The 26329-nt window shown below is 44.8% G+C and overlaps 1 protein-coding gene across 3 annotated transcripts; it reads right to left on the reverse strand.

Moving 5' to 3' along the window:
• Positions 1-586: 586 nt before the first annotated feature.
• Positions 587-24526, reverse strand: LOC105706194 (zinc finger protein 136). Of its 3 annotated transcripts, none has more exons than XM_012436403.3 (4): positions 24419-24526; positions 5008-5134; positions 4745-4805; positions 587-3874 (listed from the first exon to the last, which is right to left on the reverse strand). In XM_012436403.3, the coding sequence occupies exons 1-4, from the start codon at positions 24419-24421 to the stop codon at positions 2443-2445; spliced, it is 1623 nt and encodes a 540-aa protein (XP_012291826.1). In that variant the 5' UTR covers positions 24422-24526; the 3' UTR covers positions 587-2442. The 3 variants fall into 3 exon arrangements, with proteins under 3 accessions (XP_012291826.1, XP_064237889.1, XP_012291825.1); XM_064381819.1 differs by lacking the exon at positions 24419-24526 and adding an exon at positions 21904-23013; XM_012436402.3 differs by lacking the exon at positions 24419-24526 and having other exon boundaries at positions 5008-6368.
• Between the last annotated feature and the right edge of the window lie 1803 nt (positions 24527-26329).

The raw sequence follows: 26329 nt of genomic DNA on the forward strand, positions 1-26329 counted from the left end.
TAATATGGGCTGTTTGGACATGGTCATCTAGACCTGTCTAAACAGCCCATATTAATCTTTCTCCCCATATGATGCCTCCAAAATCTGACTAATGCCTTTACTTCTGCATTCTAACCTTCCAGAAATATAGGCCATTGATGCAGTCTACATGTAACCATAAAAGAAAGAAATTCTGAGCCAGGTACAGTGGCTTATGCCTATAATCCCAGTGCTGTAAGAGGCTGAGGCTAGAGCGTCACTTAAGGCCAGGAGTTTGAGACCAGTCTGGGCAACATAGCAAGATACCATCCTACAAAAAAAAATTTAAAAACCAAAAACAAAAACATTAGCTGGGTTTGGTGGCACATACCTATAGTTCCAGCCACTTGGGAGGCAGAGGTCAGAAGACCACCTGAGCTCGGGAGTTTGAGGTTACAGTGAGCTACAATCGTGCCACTGCATTCCCGCCTGGGTGACAGAGTGAGTGAGACCCTATTTCAGAAAGAAAGAAAAAAAAAGGAAAGTGAGAAAGAAAAGAAGAAATAAATGAAGTCTGAAGGTTTAGTTCCCATTACCCAGACTGACATGACACAATCCATGAAAGGCATCTCCCATTCTAGATTTTATTATCCCATCATAGCTCTCTCCTTATCCCAAAATCAATTATACAAAGAGCAGCCAGAATAAATAACAAGGAGTAAAGAGCAACAGGTTAAAATAATAATTCACATGAGACTACAGTCTGTAATACACTTTACACTTGGAATTAATACCAACTCTATAATAACAAGGAAAATTAAATACTTTGAGTCAAAAAGAAAAAAATGGGCCAGGTGTGGTGGCTCACACCTGTAATCCTAGCACTTTAGGAGGCTGAGGCGGGTGGATCACTTGAGGTCAGGAGTTTGAGATCAGCCTGGCCAACATGGTGAAACCCATCTCTAGTAAAAATATAAAAAATAGGCCAGGTGTGGTGGCACATGCCTGTAGTCTCAGCTACTTGGTAGGCTGAGGTGGGAGAATCACTTGAACCCACAAGGCAGAGGTTGCAGTGAGCCGAGATCATGCCACTGTAGTCCAGCTTGGGAAACAGAGCATAGAGACCCTGTCTCAAAAAAAAAAAGAAAAAAAAAGGAGTTGTTCTAATAAATATGATGGAATATATATAATGTGGGAAGGGAATCAAGAACCTGCTAAATGAAGCAAGTAGGTTCATACCAACATTTATCCAGACTTATTTTTCAATGGTCCTCAATCACAGAACAATTAAGCAACCATATACAATTTAACATACCCAAATATGAGAAACACATTTAAATTCTTCGTTGGATTAAACACACTTCAAAATGGAAAGACAAATATTTTATTTACTGACCTAAAACAATGCTACCTATGAAATTCATGCACTATTGCTTTAAAATTACTTACAGGATTATATCAATTTAACATTTCTTTGTGAGATTAAGCATTTGAAACCATAGTCCAGAGAACTATTTTAAATATGAGCCACTAACAAAATATACATATAATGTCTACATTTCCATCAGGTTATATATTTTCTGGAGACTACATGACCTGCTATGCATGAGGCTTTTTAAAGTATTTACATTTATAGGATTTTGCTACATTAGAAGTTTTCAAATGACTTTTTTTTTTTTTTATGAGATGAGGTCTTGCTATGTTGTACACACTGGTTTCAAATTCCTGACCTCAAGTGATCCTCCTGCCTCAGCCTCCCAAAGTGCGGGGATTACAGGTGTAAGCCACCACACCCAGCCAGAGTTGAAAAGTCTATTCAAATTCAATACCTCAACTAGTGAGGCCCTGCTGGGGAATGACACCCAGCATCTCCTGTTTGCCAGACAAGTACTTTAACCCACAAAGCCACAGAGCCCTCAAATGACTTTACAAGTTTATTATAAAGGAAAACCTTCCTTGTGGTTTTCACATTTATAGTGTTTCAATCCAGGGTACATTCTTACATGTTGCTGAAAACATGTGGGCTGACTAAAAACGTTTGCACACTGCTTATATTCAAGAGTTTTCTCTCTTCTACGTGTTCTTTCCTGGCTTCAAATAGAAGTGAAATGACTAAAGGCTCTCCCACATGCTTAACATGTACCAGGGTTCTCTCCACTATGCATTCATATGTGTCACAGGATTGTGTGATGACAAAACCTTTCCCACACTCTTTACACAGGATTTCTCTCAAATATGGGTTCCTTTCAAAAAAGGATTTGTTCGGTTTTTCTCCATGATGAGTTCTTTCATGTATTTGAAAGGAACTAAAATGACTGAAGCCTTTCCCATATTACTTACACTTATATGGCTTCTCTCCAGAATTATTTCTTTCATGTATTAAAAAAGGCACCAACATAATTTCATGCTTTCCCACATCACTTACATTCACAGGGCTTCTCTTCAGTTTGAGTACTTTAATGTATCTGACATGAGTCCAGAACATTAAAGGCTTTCCCACATGGATTTATAAGGTGGTCCGTCTTCAGCGTGTGTTAACATGTGTCTCTGAAAGCTTGCACGGCAAGAATAGGCTTTCCCACATTCCTTACAATGATAGGGTTTCTGTCCAGTGTGAGTCCTTTCATGTAGTCGAAAGGAACTAGAAGATCTAAAGGCTTTACCACATCGCTTACATTCAAAGGGTTTCTCACCAGTGTGAATCATTTCATGTGTTCGAAAGGAGTTGAGATAACTGAAGGCTTTCCCACATTGCTTACACTCATAGGGTTTCTCTCCAGTATGAGTTCTTTCATGTATTCGAATTGATGTGGAAGAAACGAAAGCTTTACCACAATGTTTACATATATAAGGTTTCTCTCCAGTGTGAGTTCTTTCATGTATTCGAAATGGACTCAGAGAATGAAAGGGTTTCCCACATACCTTACATTTGTAAGCTCCTTCCCCAGTATGCTTTATCATGTGTCTTCGCATACTTGGGATACAACTGAAGGCTTCCCCACATTCCTTACATTCATAAGGTTTTTCCCCAGTGTGAGTCCTTTCATGTATTTGAAAGGTACTGGCAGATCTAAAGGCTTTACCACATTCTTTACATACGAAGGGTTTCTCGCCAGTGTGAATTCTTTCATGTAGTCGAAGGGAGGGGAGATAGCTGAAGGCCTTCCCACACTGTTTACATTCATAAGGTTTTTCTCCAGTATGGGTTCTTTCATGAATTCGTAAGGTTGGGGAACAACTGAAGGCTTTACCACATTGCTTACATTTAAAGGGTTTCTCTCCAGTGTGAATTCTTTCATGTACTTGAAATGAACTCAGAGAATGAAAGGGTTTCCCACATACCTTACATTTATAAGGTCCATCTCCAGTGTGCTTTATCATGTGTCTTCGAACACTTGTGATACAAGTGAAGGCTTTTCCACATTCCTTACATTCATAGGGTTTCTCTCCAGTGTGACTTCTTTCATGTGTTCGAAATCTACTGGGATAATCAAAAGCTTTCCCACACACCTTACATTTATATGGTGTATAGCCACTGTGTGTGATTACGTGTCTTCTAATTCTTTTGAGAGAAAAGAAGGTTTTTCCACATTCCTTACAATCATAGAGTTTCTCTCCAGTGTGAATTATCTCATGTGTTCGAAAGGAGTGGTGAGAATTGAAGGGTTTCCAACACTGGTTACGAGTATCTGGCTTCTCTCCATATTCCTGATATTCCTTTGGTTCACGTCCACTATGATCTCTGATGTGTCTATTAAGGGATGAGTGACCCATGCTGACTTCTCCATATACAATGCTTTCACATAGTTTCACTCCAGGAATTTTCTTGCTCAGATTATGATTTGCAAACTGGCTAAAAATTCCTCCATGCTGACTACCATCTTTACTTTGATAGAGCCTTTCTACCATATGACGTCTGTGAAAAATGAGAAGAAAATTACTAAGGATTTGTTTATTTGTTTTATATTAAGAGCTATTAAACTTGCATTTTTTTTTCTTTTTTTTTGAGACGGAGTTTCGCTCTTGTTACCCAGGCTGGAGTGCAATGGCGCGATCTCGGCTCACCGCAACCTCCGCCTCCTGGGCTCAGCCAATTCTCCTGCCTCAGCCTCCTGAGTAGCTGGGATTACAGGCACGCGCCACCATGCCCAGCTAATTTTTTGTATTTTTAGTAGAGACGGGGTTTCACCTTGTTGACCGGGATGGTCTCGATCTCATGACCTCGTGATCCACTCGCCTTGGCCTCCCAAAGTGCTGGGATTACAGGCTTAAACTTGCATTTTTAACATTAGCAGGGAAAGTGTAGACTCGATGCCAAGTTTCATTTGTTTGAGTATGAATGGATTCAATGCTCTGGGGTGGAGTGCAATGGCACAATCTTGGCTCACTACAACCTCCGCCTCCCAGGTTCAAGCAATTCTCCTGCCGCAGCCTCCTGAGTAGCTGGGATTATAGGCGCCCACCACCATGCCTGGCTAATTTTTTGTATTTTTAGTAGAGACAGGGTTTCACTATGTTGGCCAGGCTTGTCTTGAACTCCTGACCTCATGATCTGCCTGCGTCAGCCTCCCAAAGTGCTGGGATTACAGGTGTGAGCCACTGCGCCCGGCCATGTTTTTACAAAAACTAAACATCTGTTTACTCCGAAGAATACGTATTTGGGGAAAATATTCTAAAAATAAATAAATTTGAAGTTTGGCTTATCAATTGTGTTTACCTGGTTTTAAAATTTCACGACATGCTAAGATACTTTCAAGTGAATTTGTTGTCTCTGAGGACAAATTACCTTAGATTTATCCCTTGGTGTTTGTAGTGATCTTTAATGTTCTGGTCCTTCCATTTTTTCCCTAAAACAGAGACCCAGAAAAATTCTGAATTAGTACAAAATTATAGAAAAATTATTAGATTCTAGGTTCATGTTACCCTGTGACTATACATATTTAGCCCCCTAAGTATTCTCCCTCCACGACGCAAACCATGGAACAGCGACAATGCACAAGAAACACTTCTTTTCTAATTGACTAAGTGATGGAAGTATATAATCCTTACCTATGGAGGCCAGATTCCTCATGGTTTCCCACATCACATCTCTGTAGAGATTCTTCTGGGAAGGATCCAGCAAAGCCCACTCCTCCTGGGTGAAGTTCACATCTATATCCTCAAAGGCCACCAAGTCCTGAAAATCCCACATATGTGGAGAGGAGAATGGGTGAGACTGACAGGGCTGGGGATCTGTACTTAATTCATAAGAAGCTCACATGCTTCGGGAGTCTCCAAACATTTACTCCACTGTTTGGTCATCATACTCACTTCCTTCCACACAGCAATTCTCAGTACTAGTACTGAAATAATGGGTAGAGCAATAGCAGTGTCTCATCATCTTTCTTGGTGGTGGTTCCAAGGAGTAATATACGCTGCTTGAGTCACATCTAATGTCTGCCCGTACAGTGGACCTGGAGAACCTGTCATAACAAAGTCCTACCACCTAGTGTGCAGAAGAGTTTATATTAGCATTCCTGAGAATGCTTACCCTTAAAAAAAGGCTCCTCACTTCTCACAATGTTCATCTGAGGTAGGAGACCAGCAGGACTTGTTTTCTGATTACAACCCTACTGGCTAAAGCAGGATCTGGCAGAGGAAGGGTAAAGTGAATAAAGTGGCCAAAACCAGCAGATGTCAAGGACTGCGATCTCTAGCAGCTCTCACTGCTCATTAGCATAAAACACTCCCACCAATGCCAAGACTGTTTACAAATACCATAGCAATGACCTGAAAGTTATCACCCCTTCCCTAGAAAGTTTTAAATAACCCGCTCCTTAATTCACATATAATTGAAAATAGGTATAAATACAGTTGCCAAGAGCCCATATGTTGCTGACTCTGGGTGTACTGCCTATGAGTTAGCACTGATCCACCAAGACCAGCACTGTTAAATAAAAGACTGCTGTCTAACACCACCGGCCTGCCCTTGAATTTTTCCCTGGGCAAAGCCAGAAATCATCCTGGGATAAGCCCCAATTTTAGCGCACACCTGTCCTGTTTCACAGCCATTGCTACTGTCTGGGAAAAGGATTTGGGGAAGGAGCCCAATGACCTATATAAGAGTAGCTTGGTGCCTAAACTGTATGGAAAAAAGATGAAAATTTCTGGTCTCCTGCCTTCCATCTGAGAGTTTGGGATTTTGCTACAAGTGCAACACATGGTGCCTACCTGATGAGCCCCGAAAAACACTCTAGGAAGTATTTTACATGTGTTCTCACAACTGGTTACTGGGAAAATTAAGCCCATCTTCTGTTATTACACTAAGAGAAAATACTCTCAAGCTCGTACCTATCCTGCAGAGCAAATATAATTAAGTACTAAACTAGACTAATGAAGGATTTTTTACCATCTTAATGGCGTTTTTTTTTTTTTTTTTTTTTTGAGACAGAGTTTCGCTCTTGTTACCCAGGCTGGAGTGCAATGGCGCGATCTCGGCTCACCGCAACCTCTGCCTCCTGGGTTCAGGCAATTCTCCTGCCTCAGCCTCCTGAGTAGCTGGGATTACAGGCACACGCCACCATGCCCAGCTAATTTTTTGTATTTTTAGTAGAGATGGGGTTTCACCATATTGACCAGGATGATCTCAATCTCTTGACCTCGTGATCCACCCGCCTCGGCCTCCCAAAGTGCTGGGATTACAGGCGTGAGCCACCGCGCCCAGTGCGATTTTTTTTTAAGACAGAGTTTCGCTCCTGTTGCCTAGGCTAAAGTGCAATGGCACAATCTTGGCTCACCACAACCTCCGCCTCCCAGGTTCAAGCACTTCTCCTGCCTTAGCCTTCCAAGAAGCTGGAATTATAGGCATGCGCCACCATGCCTGCCTGATTTTGTATTTTTAGTAGAGACAGTGTTTCTCCATGTTGGTCAGGTTGGTCTCGAACTCCCGACCTCAGGTGATCCCTCAGCCTCAGCCTCCCAAAGTGCTGGGATTACAGGTGTGAGCCACTGTGCTTGGCCTTTTTTTTTTTTTTTTTTTTTTAAGATGGAGTCTTGCTCTGTCACCCAGGCTGGAGTGCAGTGGCACAGTTCAAGCAATTCTCCCGCCTCAACCTCTCGAGGAGCTCGAAGTACAGGCACACGCCACCACGCCCGGCTCATTTCTGTATTTTTAGTAGAGACGGGGTTTCACCATGTTGGCTAGTCTGGTCTCGAACTCCTGACCTCAAGTGATCTGCCTGCCTCGGGCTCCCAAAGTGCTGGCATTACAGGCATTAGCCATCCCACCCAGCCTGGTGAATCTTCACTAAATTGGTGAATAAATTAGTGAATTCACCAATTTATCTACCGTACTTTCTCTTCAAAATGTATTCAGTGGCCGGGTGATCTAGTTCACACCTGTAATTCCATCACATTGGGAGGTTGACACAGAAGGATTGTTTGAGTCCAGGAGTTCAAGACCAGTTTTGGCAACACAGTGAGAACCTCCGTCTCTACAAAAAGTTTTAAAAATTAGCCAGCAGTGGTGGCACATGCCTGTAGTCCCAGCTACTCAGGAGGCTGAGGTGGGAGGACTGCTTGAGCCCAAGAGTATGAGAATGCAGCAAGCTATAATAGTGCCATTGCATTCCAACTTGGGCAAAAGAGGGAAACCCTGTCTCAAAATACATACATACATACATACATACATATATACATATTCAGTTATCTTAAGCCATAATGAAGAGTGATCCTCCCTATTTCTCTGAGATTCTTTTCTCTGTAGCCTTCTCAAGGCTAAATTCTAGGATTCTGTTTGAAATTAAAAAGAAAAAAAAAAGGCTGGGTGCGGTAGCTCACACCTATAATTCCAGCACTTTGGGAGGCCAAGGTGGGAGGATCGCTTGAGCTCAGGAGTTTGAGACCAGCCTGGGAAACATGATGAAACCCTATCTCTACAAAAAATTAGCCAGTCATGGTGGCCTGCGCCTATGGTCCCAGCTACTCAGGAGGCTGAGATGGGAGGACTGCTTGATTCAGGGAGGTAGAGGTTGCAGTGAGCCATGATTATGCCACTGAAGTCCAGCCTGGGTGACAGAGCCAGACTCTATCTCAACAACAACAACAGATAAAATCACAAAAAAGAACAGATCTGAGAAACTTACTGCATATATGCTCTGGGGGGAACAAAGTAAATACAATTTTTTTTTTTGAGACGGACTCTCACTCTGTCACCAGGCTGGAGTGCAGTAGTGCAATCTCAGCTCACTGCAACCTCCACCTCCAGGATTCAAGCAATTCTCATGCCTCAGCCTCCCGAGTAGCTGGGATTATAGGCATGTGCCACCACACCCAGCTAATTTTTGTATCTTTGTAGAGACAGGTTTCACCATATTGGCCAGGATGGTCTCCATCTCCTGACCTCGTGATCCATCTGCCTTGGCTTCCCAAAGTGCTGGGATTACAGGCGTGAGCCACCATGCCCAGATGTAAATACAAATTTTTAACAAATATTAGGGTAGAAATTTATTTTTCTGAGATCCACATCTCATCTCTTTGGAAATATTTTAGCCTATCTTTCAAGCTCTAATGGTAAAATACATTTTACATGATGAAATAAGTCAACAAATCTTCCTAAGGTAACAAAACCAGGGAAGGGCCCTGCTGACTTGGACAACAGACAAATCTGACTTAACTGCCCAGTCAGGTCATCCTATCACATGGGACATCTCTCCAACCCCCATCTTGTCACTGAAGTGTTGCTCACTGACCCTTCCCAGAGACAGTGGACTGTGCCACCATCCACTCCCATGCCTAAGTGCATTTTGCTTGTCCAGTTCTTGCATCACCTGGAATTCCTTGATTTTTGGGATCATTTTTCTCCCTTCAAGTACTCTGGGAGAATCCAGAGGGCAAGAATCATTTTCTGTCTTTCCCCTCAGTACCGCCATCCAATTAGATGACCACCAACATATCTCCAGAGAATGGAAACTGGGGCTCGGGAAAAACAAGCTGAGTGTCCCAAGGGGTGAGCTTTTCAAATGAAGGGTATACCATGTCACTACTTCCAGTCCCAAGGCATCCAGTGGCTCCCCTGAGGGGCTGCATGGGCTGATGCTCACTAGACCCTCCAAGAGACATGGAAGCTATGGGTTTCTTGGGGAAGGCCCACTCAGTTCTGAACCCCAGGACCAGGAAGAGAGAGGGTAAGCTGAGGAAAATCAACCCCGCAAAGTTTCCAAAGAGGAACCTCAACACAAAGGCATTCTGATAAGGGTTCATGCTTAGGAAAGATAAAGGAGAAGGACACAAAGGTTTTTCACAAAGGAGTTTAAGGTGGTTATTCTCTGCTTACCTCTCAAGGTCCTCCTGAGCCGGACTTCTCCTCCGCTCTGACCCTCAGCTCCCTCTATTCCTCCTGTTCTGCCCCCTTCGGAGGAGGAGGAAAACTCTCCCCAGGCCTCCCCTTAAGGGAGGCACCACCTCCACCAGGTAGTGAACGTCCTGTCTCGTTTTTGGTCTATGTCCCTTTTCCTACTTCTAACCTGTACAACTGCAAGGCCCAAAAACCCACCTTTCTCTGAGAAACACCACCTAACCTCACTGGTTGAGTCCATACTCCAGACTGATCGGCCCACCTGAGATAACTGCCAACAGCTTCTCCTAACCCTTTTTACATCTGAGAAAAAGAGACCATATTTGAAGGGAGGCTAGACAGTTTTTTCCCTAGTTTCACCAGTATGCTGGAGGAGGGAGCCCGAGACCTCCTAGAAGAAGTTTTTTTCCTTCTACTCGGCTTGACTGGGACCCAAATACCTTGGCGGAGGGGAAGAGAGCTTTGGACGATTTCTACCGGCTATTAAATCTTTGGATGATTTCCTTGCGGGTATTAAAGGAGCCACTCGAAAACCCATAAATCTGTCTAAGACAACTGAAGTTGTCCAGGGGCCCAATGAGTCACCTGGAGTGTTTTTGGAATGCCTCCAGGAGGCCTATTGAATTTACACCCCATTTGATCCAGTGGCTCCTGAAAATAGCTGTGCTATTAATTTGGCATTTGTGGCCCAGGCAGCTCCTGATATTTGGAGAAAGTTACAAAAACTTGAGGGATTTGCCGGGATGAGTATCACCCAACTCCTAGAAATAGCTCAGAAAGTTTTTGACAATCAAGACCATGAGAAACAGAAACAGGCTGTTCTGGCAGCTGAAAAGGCTTCAAAAAGGCGGCAAAAATCTTAGCGGTCACACTCCAAGAAGTTAAACACAAGCATTCCGAGTTGTCTGAGCCGTGACAGCAACCTCAAGTCTGGTCCAGGAGGCTGATAAACTAACCCTGGGCCAAAACTTAACCCTCACGGCTCCCCAAGCTGTTGAAACATTGCTGTGCAGCACTTCTGGTAAATGAATGTCAAATGTCTGCATATTACAGTACCAAAGTTTGCTGTTAAATCAGCCTCATTTAACTATTTCCCCTACAAGGTGTTTAAATCCAGCTACTCTACTTCCTGATCCAGACTACACCATACCTGTCCATGATTGCCAGAAACTGCTAGAGGCTACAGAAACTGGCCGACCTGATCTCTAAGATGTTCCCTTGGAAAGGGCGGATGCTACCATATTCACGAAGGGTAGCAACTTCCTTAAGCAAGAACTGCGAAAGGCTGGTGCGGCCATCACCACGGAAACGGACATTCTGTGTCCAGGCCCTGCCAGCCGGAACTTCGGCACAAAAAGCTGAGTTGGTTGCCCTTACTCAGGCCCTCTGGTGGGGTAAGGATAAACGCATCAACATCTACACTGACAGCCAGTATGCTTTTGCCACTGTACACGTCTATCAAGAGCATGGGCCACTAAAAAATTCTAACCCTGCTCGAGGCTGTTTGGCTCCCTCTACAGGTGGCTGTTATCCACTGCAAAGAGTGCCAGAAGGAAAACACGGCCGTTGCCCTGGGAAACAAAAAGGTAAATTCTGCTGCTCCAGAGGCAGCCCGGCTCCCAGTTACACCTTTAACCCTACTACCTGCCATGTCCTTTCCACAGCCTAAGTTACCCGACCACCCGGCATACTCTCCAGAAGGAAAAAAACAAACATCATATCTTCAGGCCAGTAAAAAACCAAGATAGTTGGTAAATTCTCCCAGATTCCAGAATTTTCCTGCCCCATGCCCTAGGAGAAGCCTTGGTTGGTCATCTCCATTAGGAGGAATAAAACTAGCCCAGCTTTTGAGAAGCCATTTTAAAATTCCTCACCTTCAGGACTTAACTAACCAAGAAGCCTCCCAATGTACAGCTTGGGCACAGGTAAATGCCAAGCAAGGTCCGAGACCTGAACTGAGCCACCGTCCCCGGGAATGCAGTCTGGGAGAAAGGTGGAAAATAGACTACAGAAGTAAAGCCACACACCGGGCGGGATATAAATATCTCCTGGTGATGGTAGACACTTTCTCTGGATGGACTGAGGCATTTGCCACTAGAAATGAAACTGCCTCCACAGTAGTTAAATTTTTACTCAATGAAATCATCCCTCGATTTGGACTGTCATTCACTATAGGTTCTGATAATGGGCCAGCCTTCACCTCATTCATAGCTCAATTGGTTAGTAAGACATTAAACATTCAACGAAAGCTTCATTGTGCCTATCAGCCCCAGAGCTCTGGACAGGTAGAATGCATGAATTGTATCTTAAAAAATGCTCTTACAAAACTGATCTTAGAAACCGGTATAAATTGGATAGATCTCCTTCCTTTAGCCCTCCTTAGAGTCAGGTGCACCCCTTACAAGGAAAGGTTCTCTCCCTTTGAAATTATGTATGGAAGGGCCCCGCCTATTCTACCCAGGTTAAAAGACACCCATTTAGCAGAAATATCCCAAGCAAATTTGTTACAGTACTGCAGTCTCTCCAACAGGTTCAAGACATCATCCAGCTGCTGGTCCGGGGAGCACACCCCAATGCAGTTCCTGACCAGACTGGGCCCTGCCACTCTTTGTTTGGGTGACCTAGTGTTTGTCAAAAAGTTCCAGAAAAAAGGAACTCACACCTGCCTGAAAGCGGCCTTATACACTGTCATCCTTACCACCCCAACAGCTGTGAAGGTCGACGGCATTCCTACTTAAATTCACCACTCCGGCATCAAAAAGGCCAGCCAAATCCAACAAGAGACATGGGTCTCCCAGCCAGGGTCAGGCCCCTTAAAGTTATGACTCAGTTGTGTAAAGCCCTCCAGCTAGTCTTTCTTGCTCATTTCTTTCACCTGCCTACTCCAGCTATGTACATGTATATGCAAATACCACCAGTAAGGTTTCTCTTGTGGTCAATTTGTGTGCTCTGTTCACAGGATCCAGCCCCAAGGGGGTGCCCCATGCAGTCGGATGTGAAACAAAAACAGAAAAGAGTCTTTAGTTCGTTTTTACCTTTGTCCAGAAAATCACCCCAATACAAACTGCCAACGAGTTTATAAATTTTTCTGCCCATACTGTACTTGTGTGACCTTGGCCACGTACTCTGGAGGACCAACATCGTACTCAACTCTTTCTATAAGACTCCATCTCACAGGGTTTAATTGATTATAACTCTGCTCTGCTTAATGATACTCAGCCTAAACTGGCCCGAGACTGCTGGTTATGCTTAAAGGCCAAACACCGTATTATGTTGGACTGGGAGTTGAAACCACGCTTAACAATGGCCCTCTTTCTTGTCATACACTCCCTCATTCTCTTATACTAGAAGACGTTTCAGAAAACGCCTCCTGCCTAATTAGCCCTAGGTATAACCTATCTGCTTCTCCCTTTCAGGCTACCTGCAACCAGTCTACTTACTTCCGTAAACCCCTCAGTCTCCTACCAGGGACCCAACAATACTTGGCTGGCCTGCACGTCAGGCCTCACCCGCTACATCAATGGGACTAAATCTGGACCCGTCCTGTGCGTGTCAGCTCACGTGCTTCCCCAGGTCTATGTATACGGTGGACCAAAAGGACAACATCTCATCGCTCCCCTTGAGCTGCATTCCAGGACCGACCAAGCTGTCCCACTCCTTGTGTCCCTTCTTGCCGGCCTTAGCATAGCTGGCTCAGCAACTCTCACTGCTGCTCTGATCTGAGAAAAAACTGAACTAATGTCCCTATCTCAACAAGTAGATGCTGATTTAAGAAATCTCTAGTCAGCCATAAATATGTTACACACCCAGGTAGAATCCCTAGCTGAAGTTACTCTCCAAAACCGTCGAGGCTTAGATTTACTATTCCTCTCTCAAGGAGGTTTATGCGCTGCTTTGGGAGAAAGCTGTTGCTTTTATGCTAACCAGTCTAAAGTCATAAAAGACACTCTTCAAAGGGTTCAAGAAAATCTAGATAGATGCCAACAGAACTGAAAAAAATAACACCCCATGGTACCAAAAGATGTTTAACCGGAGTCCATGGCTAACTACTTTAATAACTGGGTTAATGGAACCCCTCCTTTTGCTCCTGTTAGGTTTACTTTTTGGGTCTCGTATACTAAGTTGGTTCCCCAATTTCATAAAACAGCGCATAGCTTCTGTTAAACTTATGTATTTCAGAACCCACTATAACTCCCTTGTTATAACAGAGAAGTCAACGATTTGACTCCCCAAAAACACAAGTGGGGAATGTGCTAACCTACCCTGTGTTAGCCAGACAGACTCCCTTCTGCTGAGAGTCAGATAGACTCAACCTCACCCTTCCCGCCATTTCTCCTTTGAGTGCGTATCTGGGTCATGTTCCAGTGCTGGGTCATGTTGTGCTTAGAACCACAGAAACACATAACCGATGTAACCATACCCTGTTTGACAAGCCCACTTGCTATTGTGAATATCCCCTTGATTGATCGTATGGAAAGTACCGAAATGCCCCCCTTGGTAACCAGCAATCATGGAAACCGCTTGTGTATACCCTCCTTAGTTAATCAACAATCATGGGAGTCTCCTGCCTCCTAGTTACCCTCCTCCTCCCTTAACTTGCTTGTTCTGCTTCTAAAAAATTCCGCTTCAGCTAGGCTCCCCCTCCCCTTTCTTAAGCAAGGTATAAAAAGAAATCAAGCCCCTTCCTCCAGGCCGAGAGATTTTGAGTGTGAGCTGACTCTTGGTCGCCAGTTAATAAAGGACCCTTAATTTGGAACTCACAACGTGGCATATTCCTTCTGACTCGCTCGGTTACAACAAAACAAGTTCCCATGTAGCTGTTTTTGAAAGCACCATTGTGAATGTGGACGTCAAACTAAAAAGCTGTAGCATAGCAAAGGAAACAACGGAGTGGAAAGGCAACACACAGAGTGTGAGAAAATACTTGCAAACCACGTATCTGATAAAGTGTTAAAATCCAAAATATATAAAGAACTCAAAATATTCAACAGCAAGAAAACAACCCAATTTTAAATTTTTGTTATATATTTATTTATTTTTGAGACTGGGTCTCACTCTGTCACCCACGATGGAGTGCAGTGGCACAATCTTGGCTTACTGAAACCTCTGCCTCCCAGGTTCAAGCCAGCCTCCCACCTCAGCTGGGAGTAGCTGGGACTACAGGTATGCACCACCATGCTCGGCTAATTTTTGTATTTTTGGTAGAGACGAGGATTTGCCATGTTGCCTAGGCTGGTCTCAAACTCCGGAGCTCTGGCAATCCACCTGCCTCAGCCTCCCAAAGTGCTGGTATTACAGGTATGAGCCACTGGGCCTGGCCTCCAATTTTTTAAATGGGCAAAGGATCTAAACAGACATTTCTAAAAAGAACACATACAAATGGCCAAGACATTCATGAAAAAAAAAAATGTTTAACATCCCTAATCATTAGGGAAATGCAAACTAAAACCTCAATGAGACATTGCTTCACACCTGCTAGAATGACTGTTATCAAAAAGATTTTTAAAAAGACTGGATGCAGTGGCTCATGCCTATAATCCCAGCACTTTGAGAGGCCAAGTTGGGCAGATCATGAGATCAGGAGCTCAAAACTAGCCTGACTAACATGGTGAAACCCCGTCTCTACTGAAAATACAAAAATTAGCTGGGCATGGTGGTGTGCACCTGTAATCCCAGCTACTCAGGAGACTGAGGCAAGAGAATTGCTTGAACTAGGACCCAGGAGGCGGAGGGTGCAGTGAGCTGAGTGCGCCACTGCACTCCAGCCTGGTCTACAGAGCGAGACTCCATCTCAAAAAAAAAAAAAAAAAGACCTATATCCTATATTCAAGACGGATTTAGCCAGAAGAGCAACACTGTTTTCACATTTGAAAATCACATTAATAGAATCAGTATCAAAAACATTTGACAAAGTACAATATCATTTCAATACCTCTTTCACCATGAAAACACTCAGTAAACTGGAAATGGAAGGGAACTTCCTTAACCTGAAATAAGGTATCCATGAAAACCCCACTATAACATCATACTGATGGTGACACTGAATGTTTCCCCCAAGATCAAATACAAGAATGTCTGTTTTCGACACAGCTATTCAATATGCTAAAAGAGGCGCTACCAGGGCAATCAGGCAAGAAAATGAAATAAAAGCATTCCAGATTTTAAAGGGCATATAAACATAGCCTCTGTCTCCCCAGTAGACATACAAAATCACTCACATTTTGTCACTGCACATATAGGTGAACACACCCAGGGAGACACACAAACCCTCAAAGGTAACACCTCGGAGACGTAAACAGGTGCTTGCAGAGCCCAGGCCTCTCCACTCCTCCCCAGCTTTCTCTCTCTCCTTAGGACTAAGCACCATCTGACACACTGCACATTTTACTTATATCTTGTTGCTTGTCTCCTAGAATGTCAGCTTCAGGCAGACAGAATTTTTTGTTTAGCTCTGTATAATGCAGCACTCACTAGGTCTGTTACAAAAAAAGGAGATTAATACTCATTGAAAGGCTAGACGTGGTGTCTCATGTCTGTAATCCCAACACTTTGGGAGGCTAAGGTGGGAGGATCACCTGAAGTCGGGAGTTCGAGATCAGCTCAACCAACATGGAGAAACCCCGTCTCTACTAAAAGTACAAAATCAGCTGGGTGTAGTGGCACATGCCTGTAATCCCAGCTACTCAGGAGGCTGAAGCAGAAGAATCGCTTGAACCTGGGAGGTGGAGGTTACAGTGAGCCAAAATCATGCCACTGCATGCCAGCCTGGGTGATAGTGTAAGACTCCATCTCAAAAACAAATAAACAAATAAAACAGGCCAGGTATGGTGGCTCACGCCACTAATCCCAGCACTTTGGGAGGTTGAGGCAGGCGGATCACCTGAGGTCAGCAGTTTGCTACAAGCTTCTCTACTAAAAATACCAAAAATTAGCCAGGCATGGTAGCATGCACCTGTAATCCCAGCTACTCAGGAGGCTGAGGCAGAAGAATCACTTGAACCTGAGAGGCAGAGGTTGCAGTGAGCCGAGATCAAATACAAATACAAAATTAAACGGGCGTGGTGTCACATGCCTGTAGTCTCAGCTACTCAGGAGGCTGAGGCAGGAAAATCACTTGAACCTGGGAGGCAGAGGATGTAGTGAGCCAATATGCTACTACACTCCAGCCTGGGCAACAGAGTGGGAATCTGTCTCAAAACAAACAAATAAACAAACAACAACAACAACAAAAAACAGAGAGCGAGAATAAAAAATTTAAACATTTTATAAAAGTAGTAAACTTTTTTTTTCCCCCCAGAGACGGGGTTTCAACATGTTGCCCAGGCTGGTCTGGAACTCCTAAGCTCAGGCAATCCGCCCACCTCGTCCTCCCAAAGTGCTAGGATTACAGGCGTGAGCCACCAAGCCCAGCCCCAAAAGTATTAAACTTTCATATGTTACCTTTTTTTTTTCTAACTTCACAGTAGGAAGAGTGTTCTTTATTTAACCTGGAAGCACAGATTCAAGCTGCCCTGAATATACACTCCCTAGAGTGTTCTTTTATAAGAAAATTAAGTAGGCCTCAAAGGAAGAGACAAAGTCAACTCAGTTAAAATTAAGAGTACCCCTCCCCACTCTTGATAATAGTACATGCAGGAGGTAGCCAAAAAAGCAAACAAAAAAAAATTTTAGAGTCCGTCAAAATGTAGAACAGAGTGAAAAGATAAATCACTACCTGAAACAAAGTATTAGCAATCTAGGGCCAGCTGCGGTGGCTCACGCCTGTAATCCCAGCACTTTGGGAGGCTGAGGCGGGTGGATCACAAGGTCAAGAGATCAAGACCATCCTGGTCAACATGGTGAAACCCCGTCTCTACTAAAAATACAAAAAATTAGCTGGGCATGGTGGCGCGTGCCTGTAATCCCAGCTACTCAGGAGGCTGAGGCAGGAGAATTGCTTGAACCCAGAAGGCAGAGGTTGTGGTGAGCCAAGATCATGCCATTGCACTCCAGCCTGAGTAACAAGAGCAAAACTCCATCTCAAAAAAAAAAAAAAAACAAAACAGAACAAAAAAAGTATTAGCAATCCCTACAAATGAAAAAGAATTAGTATACAGAGTATGTTAAAAAAAGAAAAAAGGGGCCAGGCGCAGTGGCTCACGCCTGTAATCCCAGCACTTTGGGAGGCTGAGTGCAGGTCACGAGGTCAAGAGATCGAGACCATCCTAGCCAACATGGTGAAACCCCGTCTCTACTAAAAATACAAAAATTAGCTGGGCGTGGTGGCGTGCACCTTAGTCCCAGCTACTCAGGAGGCTGAGGCAAGAGAATTGCTTCAACCCAGGAGGTGGACATTGCAGTGAGTTGAGATCGCGCCACTGCACTCCAGCCTGGCAACAGAGCGAAACGCTATCTCGGAAAAAAAAAAAAAGGAAGAAAGAAATGAAGCAATAAACACAGAAATGACTTTAAGATGACACGATGACTGAAAATTATTTTACAGAAGATGAAGGACCACACAGGAAAAATAAGGAAAACTATTTATAAGAGTAAATACACATGCATACATGGTCAGATGGTTAATTCATATATTCCATTGGCGTTCCCAAGTCAATTTGAATTTATCTATAGGCTACATCCCAGGGATTTGTTCCCAATGTATAAAAAATTTATGAAGCATGGCTGGACACGGTGGCTCACACCTGTAATACCAGTGCTAAGCCGAAGCGTTCAAGATCAGCCTGGGCAATATGACGAGACCCCATCTCTATAAAAAATACAACCATTAGTCAGGTGTGTGCCAGCTACTTGGGAGGGTGAGATGGCCCGAGAGGCCAAGGTTGCAGTGAGTTGTAATCGAGCCACTACACTTCAGTCTGGGCGATAGAGGAAGACATGCCTCAAAAAAAAAAAAAAAAAAAAATTTTTTTTTGAAGCATTAGCACTTGGAGACAAAAATAACAATTACAATGGCAACAGATAAAATACTAACAACTCAAATCAAACAGTGGAATGGTTAGTAAACTGCATGACCCACAGCCTCAGACAGCAGCATGTGTGCAACAGACTGAGGCAAAGAAAACACAAAAATTCCTTTTCAGCATAATATTAACGTTAATGTCAACTCACTGAAAACTCAAAAGTGGCAAAACTCTGAAAAAGTAACAATAAAGCTATGAAGAATAACAGATGCAGCACACGGTGGCTCACGCCTGTAATCCCAACACTTTGGGAGGCTGAGGTGGGCAGATTGCTTGGGCTCAGGAGTCAGAAAACAGCCTAGGCAACATGGCAAAACCTCATCTGTACAAAAAAATACAAAAATAGGCCAGGCATAGGGGTGCACATCTGTAGTCCCAGAATGCTGAGGTGAGATGATGGCTTGAGCCAAAAAGGTAGAGGTTGCAGTGAGCCAAGACTGTGCCACTGCACTCCAGCCTGGGCAATAGAGCCAGACCTTGTCTCAAAAATAAATATATAAATAATAATTTTTTAAAAATCAGAATCAGGGCCCGGCACGATGGCTCACGCATGTAATCCTAGCACTTTGGGAGGCTGAGGTGGGTGGATCACCTGAGGTCAGGAGTTTGAGACCAGCCTGACTAATATGGTGAAACCCTGTCTCTACTAAAAAACACAAAAATTAGCTGGTGTGCTGGCGTGCGCCTGTAGTCCCAGCTACTCAAGAGGCTGAGACAGGAGAATGCTTGAACCTGGGAGGCAGAGGTTGCAGTGAGCCAAGATTGTGCCACTGCACTCCAGCCTGGGCAACAGAGCCAGATTCTATCTCAAAAAAAAAAAAAAAAAAAAACAGGCCAGGCACAGTGGCTCACACCTGTAATCCTAGCCCTTTGGGAGGCTGAGGCAAGCGGATCACCTGAAGTCAGGAGTTCGAGACTAGCCTGACCAACATGGAGAAATCCAGTCTCTACTAAATATATAAAATTAGTCAGGTGAGGTGGCACATGCCTGTAATCCTAGCTATTCGGGAGACTGAGACAGGAGAATCGCTTGAACCTGGGAGCCGGAAGTTGCAGTGAGCCAAGATCGTGCCACTGCACTCCAGCCTGGGCAACAAGAGTGAGATTCCGTCTCAAAAAAAATAAAAATCAGAATCTGTACTATGGTCACCTCTAGGTACAGAAGGAGGGTGAAATCAGGGAGACAAACCAGAAATGCCTAAGGCTTTTTATTTACCTTTACCCACATTCAAAAGTTTACTACACTCTCAATTTGGAGATGTAGCCCAGAGTGGCTCCTCCTAGGTGATGAGTGAGGAATAGCTGAGTAACTAGAAAATAAAATCCTAGGAGCACTACTCACTCTACTGTCCTCTCCTCAGTGTGGAAATGCTCTCTCCTCCTGGGTCTCAATTCTCACCAGCAACCACTCACCCGGAGTCAATGTAAGGTTCTGACCTGTGATGTCATTTTTTCTGACAACAAATATCTGGAGACTGCTCAATATCAATTAACTCTCCATCACCAGCAGGGGATCCAGTAATTCAGTTCTGACATTACCTGGCATTAGCCCAGACCCTGCAAGTCCAGGGCTCACCCCAGAACACAGCCCTCACTGAAGATGCCAGTCACAAGCCCTGATAGCGGGGAGGGTAGGCACCCTTAATTCTAACCAACTGCATATAAATCCAACAAACTCTCCTCACTTTCAATAATTTGCTAGTACTACTTACAGAACTCAGCAAAACACAAGTTTACCAGTTTGTAATAAAGGATGACCCATGTAATCCCAGCACTTTGAGAGGCCAAGGCGAGTGGATCACCTGAGGTAAGGAATTCAAGACCAGCCTGGTCAAAGAGTAAAACCCCATCTCTACTATAAACACCAAAAAAAATTAGCCACTCATGCTGGCAGTTGCCTGCAATCCCAGCCACTCAGGAGGCTGAGGCAGGAGAATTGCTTGAACCTGGGAGGTGGAGGTTTGAGCGAGCCGAGATCGTGCCACTGCACTCCATCCTGGTGACAGAGCAAGACTCGGTCTCAAAAAAACAAATAAATAAAATAATTTGCATATTAACAAAACTCAATATCCATGCTCTCCCCCTTTACGGTTGTCAAAAAAATGGGGCTTAGGCCGGGCGTGGCTCATGCCTGTAATCCCAGTACTTTGGGAGGCCGAGGTGGATGATCACCTGAGCTCTGGAGTTCGAGACCAGCCTGGGCAACATGGTGAAAGCCCATTTCTACTAAAAATGCAAAAAATCAGCTGAGTGTGGTGGTGCACACCTGTAATCCCAGCTACTTGGGAGGCTGAGGCAGGAGAATTGCTTGAACCCGGGAGGTGGAGATTGCAGTGAGCTGAGATTGTGCCACTGCACCCCAGCCTGGGTGACAGAGTGAGATTCTATCTCAAAAACAAAACAAAACAAAAACAAAAACAAAGAAACAAAAGGGCAGGGGGGTATCTTACAGCTCCAACTCTCTAATGATGTGTTTGTTCTTTCTGATTACCAGTACATCCAGAAGTTATCTAGGAGCTTCACCCTGAGTCACCTGATAGCATAAATTAAGCTAAGCTTGCTAGGAATAAAAAAGACACTCTTGGGCTGGGCATGGTGGCTTACACTTGTACTCCCAGCACTTTGGGAGGCCGACGTAGGCAGATCACCTCAGGTTAGGAGTTAGAGACCAGCCTGACCAATATGGAAAAACCTTGTCTCTACTAAACACACAAAATTAGCCAGGCATGGTGGCGCATGCCTGTAATGCCAGATACTCAGGAGGCTCAGGCAGGAGAATAGCTTGAACCCAGGAGGGGGAGGTTGCAGTAAGTCAAGATCATAACATTGCACTCTAGCCTAGGCAACAAGAGTGAAACTCCATCTCAAAAAAAAAAAAAAAAAAAAGAAAGACACTCTTATCACTCATGAAAATAAAAGGATATTAGGATCTCTAAGCGAGGGACTAGAGAGAAAGACCCAATATATTTTTATTCTATCACAGATCCAAATAAACTCATTCATAACCCTTTCTCTAAAAGGCAAAAGCATCTAAGTCTGCCCCTCAGAGACTTCCCCAATTTATACAATTTATTCTACAGTTAAACCAATTCTGTGGAAGCAAAATCTAACTGTTCATCATGTTGAGTTTTACTCAAGCCCTATAATCAAGTTAAATAGATACAGTCATAGAAATCACTGCCCCATTAACCACTCAGTCCTTTCTGTTCTGCAGAAGCAGACTCACACAAAGATATCCTTCCCATTACTTTAAGGCTCTTTTTTTTAAAAAAAATAACAAAGCCAGATAGTGACTACAAATGCCCATTCTTTTTTTCTTTTCTTTTTTTTTGAGACAAAGTCTTGCAATATTGCCTAGGCTGGTCACAAACTGCTGAGATCAAGCTAACCTCCCACCTCAGCCTCCCAAAGTGATGGGATTACAGGTGTGAGCCATTGAATCAGGCCTACAAATGCCCATTCTTTGCTTCATAAAACATTAGCTGAACAGTTTTGTCTTCACTGATCAGTAGGAACAAAACATTTGTTAACCAAACATTCCTCAAATTTCTCTCCTTCCTCCAGACCCTTATCTTTGACCCACTCTCAGCCTGAACAAATAGGCAACGCTTCCTAAGAACAGAATAACCTCAGAATAAAACATGCTCTGACCTAGGTCTGATTTTGCACCCTCCATCCTGCCTTCCTCCTCCTCATCTTCCTTCTAATCTTGTTTGCCAGGAGAATCGCTTGAACTCAGGAGGCGGAGGTTGCAGTGAGCCAAGATCGTGCCATTGCATTCCAGCCTAGGCAACGAGTGAAACTCCATCTCAAAAAAAAAAAAAAAATTAGTTGGGTGTGGTGGCATGCCCCTGTAGTCCCAGCTACTCAGGAGTCTGAGGCAGGAGAATTGCTTGAACCCAGGAGGCGGAGGTTGCAGTGAGCCAAAATCAGGACACTGTGCTCCAGCCTGGCAACAGAGCGAGACTTCATCTCAAAAAAAAAAAAAAAAAAGAAAACAATTTTTAAAACGTGGATTATGAGACTAGATCATTCCTTTTCCCCTGAAATCCATCTCTTGGGAAATACATTATCTTCTCTATGAAGCTCTACGGATAAAACGCAATCTGGACTAAATGAAAAAACTCAAGCTGAACTTGTTAAGGCAACAAACCCAGGGAGAAGCAGTGCTGACCTGGAATACAGACATCCATCTGACTCCAGTGTCAGCAGTGGTCATCCTATCTATCAGGTGGGACATCCCTCTAACCCCATCATGCTCATGGAAAGTGCCCTGTGACCACCCACCCAGGAGACACTGCATTATGCCCCACTGTGTACCCAAAATGCATTTTGTTTTCCAGCTTCTTCCACCACCTTGCTGAGAGTTTTTCTCCCTTCACAAGGCTGAGAGAATCTAAAGGACAGGAATCATTTCTATCTTTTCCCTTGTCGACCTAAAAAGTCAAGGCTGAAGCACAGAATATGACCCAAAGTGTCTGAAAAAGGGGGACAGGAAGTGGGCTGATACAAAGTTGTCAAGAATTCTCATTGATTTACAGAAGTAACACTGATTAGTGCATGGCTATGCACTGTTAAGCTACAGGGTGTGGGTTCCAGGGTCCCGTGATGCATCAGTAAATTAATTATACCTACTTGTGGCAACAGCAGTTTCAAAAGATGAATTCATAGCTCCAGCGATTTAGAAGGTGATTGCTGTATCATTTGAATGTCTCTATGGGACCGTTCATTTACAAGGACCCACATTTCTCAAGATGAAAATTATTTTCTTGAGGACAGGTGCAATGCCTCATGCCTGTAGTCCTAGCCCTTGGGAGGCCAAGGCAGGTGGATCACTTTGAGGTCAGGAGTTCCAGACCAGCCTGGCCAACATGGTGAGACCTCGTATTGAAAATACAAAAATTAGCTAGGAGTGGTAGCGCGAAACTGTGTTCCCAGCTACCTGGGAGGCTGAGGCAGGAGAATCGCTTGAATCTGGGAGGCGGAGGTTGCAGTGAACCAAGATTGTGCCATTGCACTCCAGCTTGGGCAACAAGTGCGAAACTCCGGCTCAAAAAACAAAACAAAACAAAACAAAAGAAAACCTTTTCTTTTCTCAGTCCTCAATACCAGCATCTGATTGGCTGACCATCAATGTGTCTCCAAAGAGTGGAAACTGGGGCTGAGGCGGGAAAAGCTGAGTGCCCCCAGGGGTTGGCTATTTAGAGGCAGCGTATGCTAGATTTCCCCTAGTCTCAGAACATTGCCCCAGCCTTCTATTTCAACTGTCCTCTGGGAGAAGTCACCCAAGAACCAATATTCACTGGACCCTCCAAGAGATCTGGCAGCTGTGAGCAGCTCGAGTCAGCCCCAGGCAGTTTTGAAACGCAAAACCAGGAAAAAATAAATAGGAGGGCGCGCTGAAGGCATATCACCCTGTAAAGATTCCCAAGGGGAACCTCAACTCAAAGGCATTCTGATGAGGTGTCCGTGCCTAGGGAAGATAAAAGGAGAGGCACAAAGGTTGTTTTTTTTTTTTTAAAGCGGAGTATCAAGACTACGAACAGAAAGCAAATCTTTATGGAAGTCATCCATTGCTTTGTTGAAAAACAAACAATGAAACCACAAGGTTTGAAATGTAGAATAAAAGAGAAACGGTTGCTAATGTTGTCGTGAATTGGAGGGGAGAGGTTGGCGTCTGGAAAAGCGAAAAGAGAACCGGAAAACTAGGGATTTACTGCAAGCCCTAGAAACAGCAAGCTGGGGGACGGGGTGAGGTTTTGGGACCCTGCATCCCATACACTTAGAAAACTCAGGGGAAAAACAGGTGTCCTCTGGGGAGAGAAAAGAAACTGGGACCTCAAAGACCACAGCTCCTTCCACGTACAAGTCAGGATTTCCCCCACCCGATGACCCTCCCGTGGCCCCCACACAATCTGGGGAGACTTGGGGCTCCGGGGCCGGGGCCGCAGTAGCGGCACAGGGCGGAACAGGACGCCCGGGGTCCCGGCTGCCGGTCCAGCCCCACCCTGCGGCCGAGAGGACCGAGGGCTGAGCTGCACCAGAGGGACTCGGGTATGCAGACCCAGAGTCACCCGCGGGAAGGCCCGGGCCCCGCCACAATCAGTTCCGGTCGTCCAATCAGCCCCTCCTCCCAGTCTCGGGACGCTGAAGCCGACACACTCACCATTTCCTGGCTCCCGGGCGTCCCGGCTTCCTCCCTCCGGATCCCAAGGCCGGCACAGGGAACGGCGCCACACAGGGTGCAGCCGAGCCACTCCGGGCCTCTGAGACCGGCGAAGCGAAACCAAGTACGACGGACGCGAGAAATGAAAATCCCGCGAGAAGGTTGAACGTCTGCAGCTGCGTCCCCGGCGGCGCGCCTGATTGGACCGATCGCAGAGCTCCGCCCTGGCGCTCCTGATTGGGTACTGCTTTGGGCTCTGCCCCCTGCATCCTGACAGATGTGAATGACAGGAGATGTGATACCCAGATGAGGGGAGCGGGAACGAGCGGGTCTCGGCCCCAGCCCTCAAACGCAGGGTGGGCTTCTTCCTCTCGTCCCCTTCACTGTACTTGGTTTGCGGGGGATGGGCAGATGGGAGATACTTGCATTTTAGCAGAACTTAATCCGGATTTGCCAAAGGAGACACTTCCTGTACTCAATGGGTCATTTCTTTATTTACCTCTTGCATGAGGAGTCACAGGTGTGCGCAGGGAGTTCCAGGCAGGACTGGAACAGAAGAAAGGGTGTGATATTCTCAGGGATCGGAAATTTAAAAGAAGGATATGGGAAGCATTCCCAAGGCTTTCTCATACCATATCTTTCTTTAAAAAAAAAAAAATTACTTTTTTTTCTTTTTTTTTTTTAAAGATGGGGTTTCACCATATTGGTCAGGCTAGTCTTGAACTCCCGACCTCCGGTGATCCGCCCGCCTTGGCCTCCAAAGTGCTTGGATTACAGGCGTGAGCCACCGCGCCCGGCCTGTGTTTTTACTTTTAATATTTTATTTATTGGCCGGGCGCGGTGGCTCACGCCTGTAAACCCAGCACTTTGGGAGGCCGAGGCGGCGCATCACGAGGTCAGGAGTTCGAGACCAGCCTGGCCAATATGGTGAAACCGCGTCTCTACTAAAAATACAAAAATTAGCCGGGGGTGGTGGTGGTTACCTGTGGTCCCAGCTACTCAAAAGGCTGGGGCAGGAGAACCCCTTGAACCTGGGAGGTGGAGGTTGCAATAAGCCAAGATTGCCTCACTGCACTCTAGCCTGGGCAACAGAGCGAGACTCTGTCTCAAAAAAAAAAAAGAGATATATATATATATATTTGAGACAGGGTCTAGCGCTGTCACCTAGGTTAAAGTGCAATAGCATGATCACAGCTCACTGCAGCCTCCATCTCCTGGGTTCAAGTGAAACTTCGTGCCACCAAGCCTGGCAAATTCTTTTTTTTTTTTTTTTTTTTTTTTGGAGACGGAGTTTCGCTCTTGTTACCAAGGCTGGAGTGAAATGGCACGATCTCGGCTCACTGCAACCTCCGCCTCCTGGGTTCAGGCAATTCTCCTGCCTCAGCCTCCTGAGTAGCTGGGATTACAGGCATGTGCCACCATGCTCAGCTAATTTTTTGTATTTTTAGTAGAGACAGGGTTTCACCATGTTGACCGGGATGGTCTCAATCTCTTGACCTCGTGATCCACCCGCCTCGGCCTCCCAAAGTGCTGGGATTACAGGCATGAGCCACCGCACCCGGCCCCCAAATTCTTTAATTTTTTGTAGAGACAGGGTTTCCTTTGTTGCCAAGGCTGGTCTTGAACTCCTGGCCTGAAGTGAGCCTCTCACTTTAGCCTCCCAAATCAATCTACTCATTTGCACCCAAGAAAATAAAAAATCCCCCAAAAGGGAATAAAATTATTAAATGTATAGAAAAACAAGTTATATTTCCATAATATTCGGTAAAGAAATCAAAAGGGCTTATACTACTATATCCATTAAGACAAAGCCCCGCCGCCCCGCCCCCCCGCCGCAAAAAAAAAGAAACCAAAAGGGAAGTAAAGCAAAAATTTGAACTAGCTCAGATAAGCAGGGCACTTCAGAACATT

This window comes from Aotus nancymaae, unplaced genomic scaffold (genome assembly GCF_030222135.1).
Source record: "Aotus nancymaae isolate 86718 unplaced genomic scaffold, 86718_ANA_hifiasm-v0.15.2.pri h1tg000028l, whole genome shotgun sequence".
Classification (NCBI taxonomy): Eukaryota; Metazoa; Chordata; class Mammalia; order Primates; family Aotidae; genus Aotus; species Aotus nancymaae.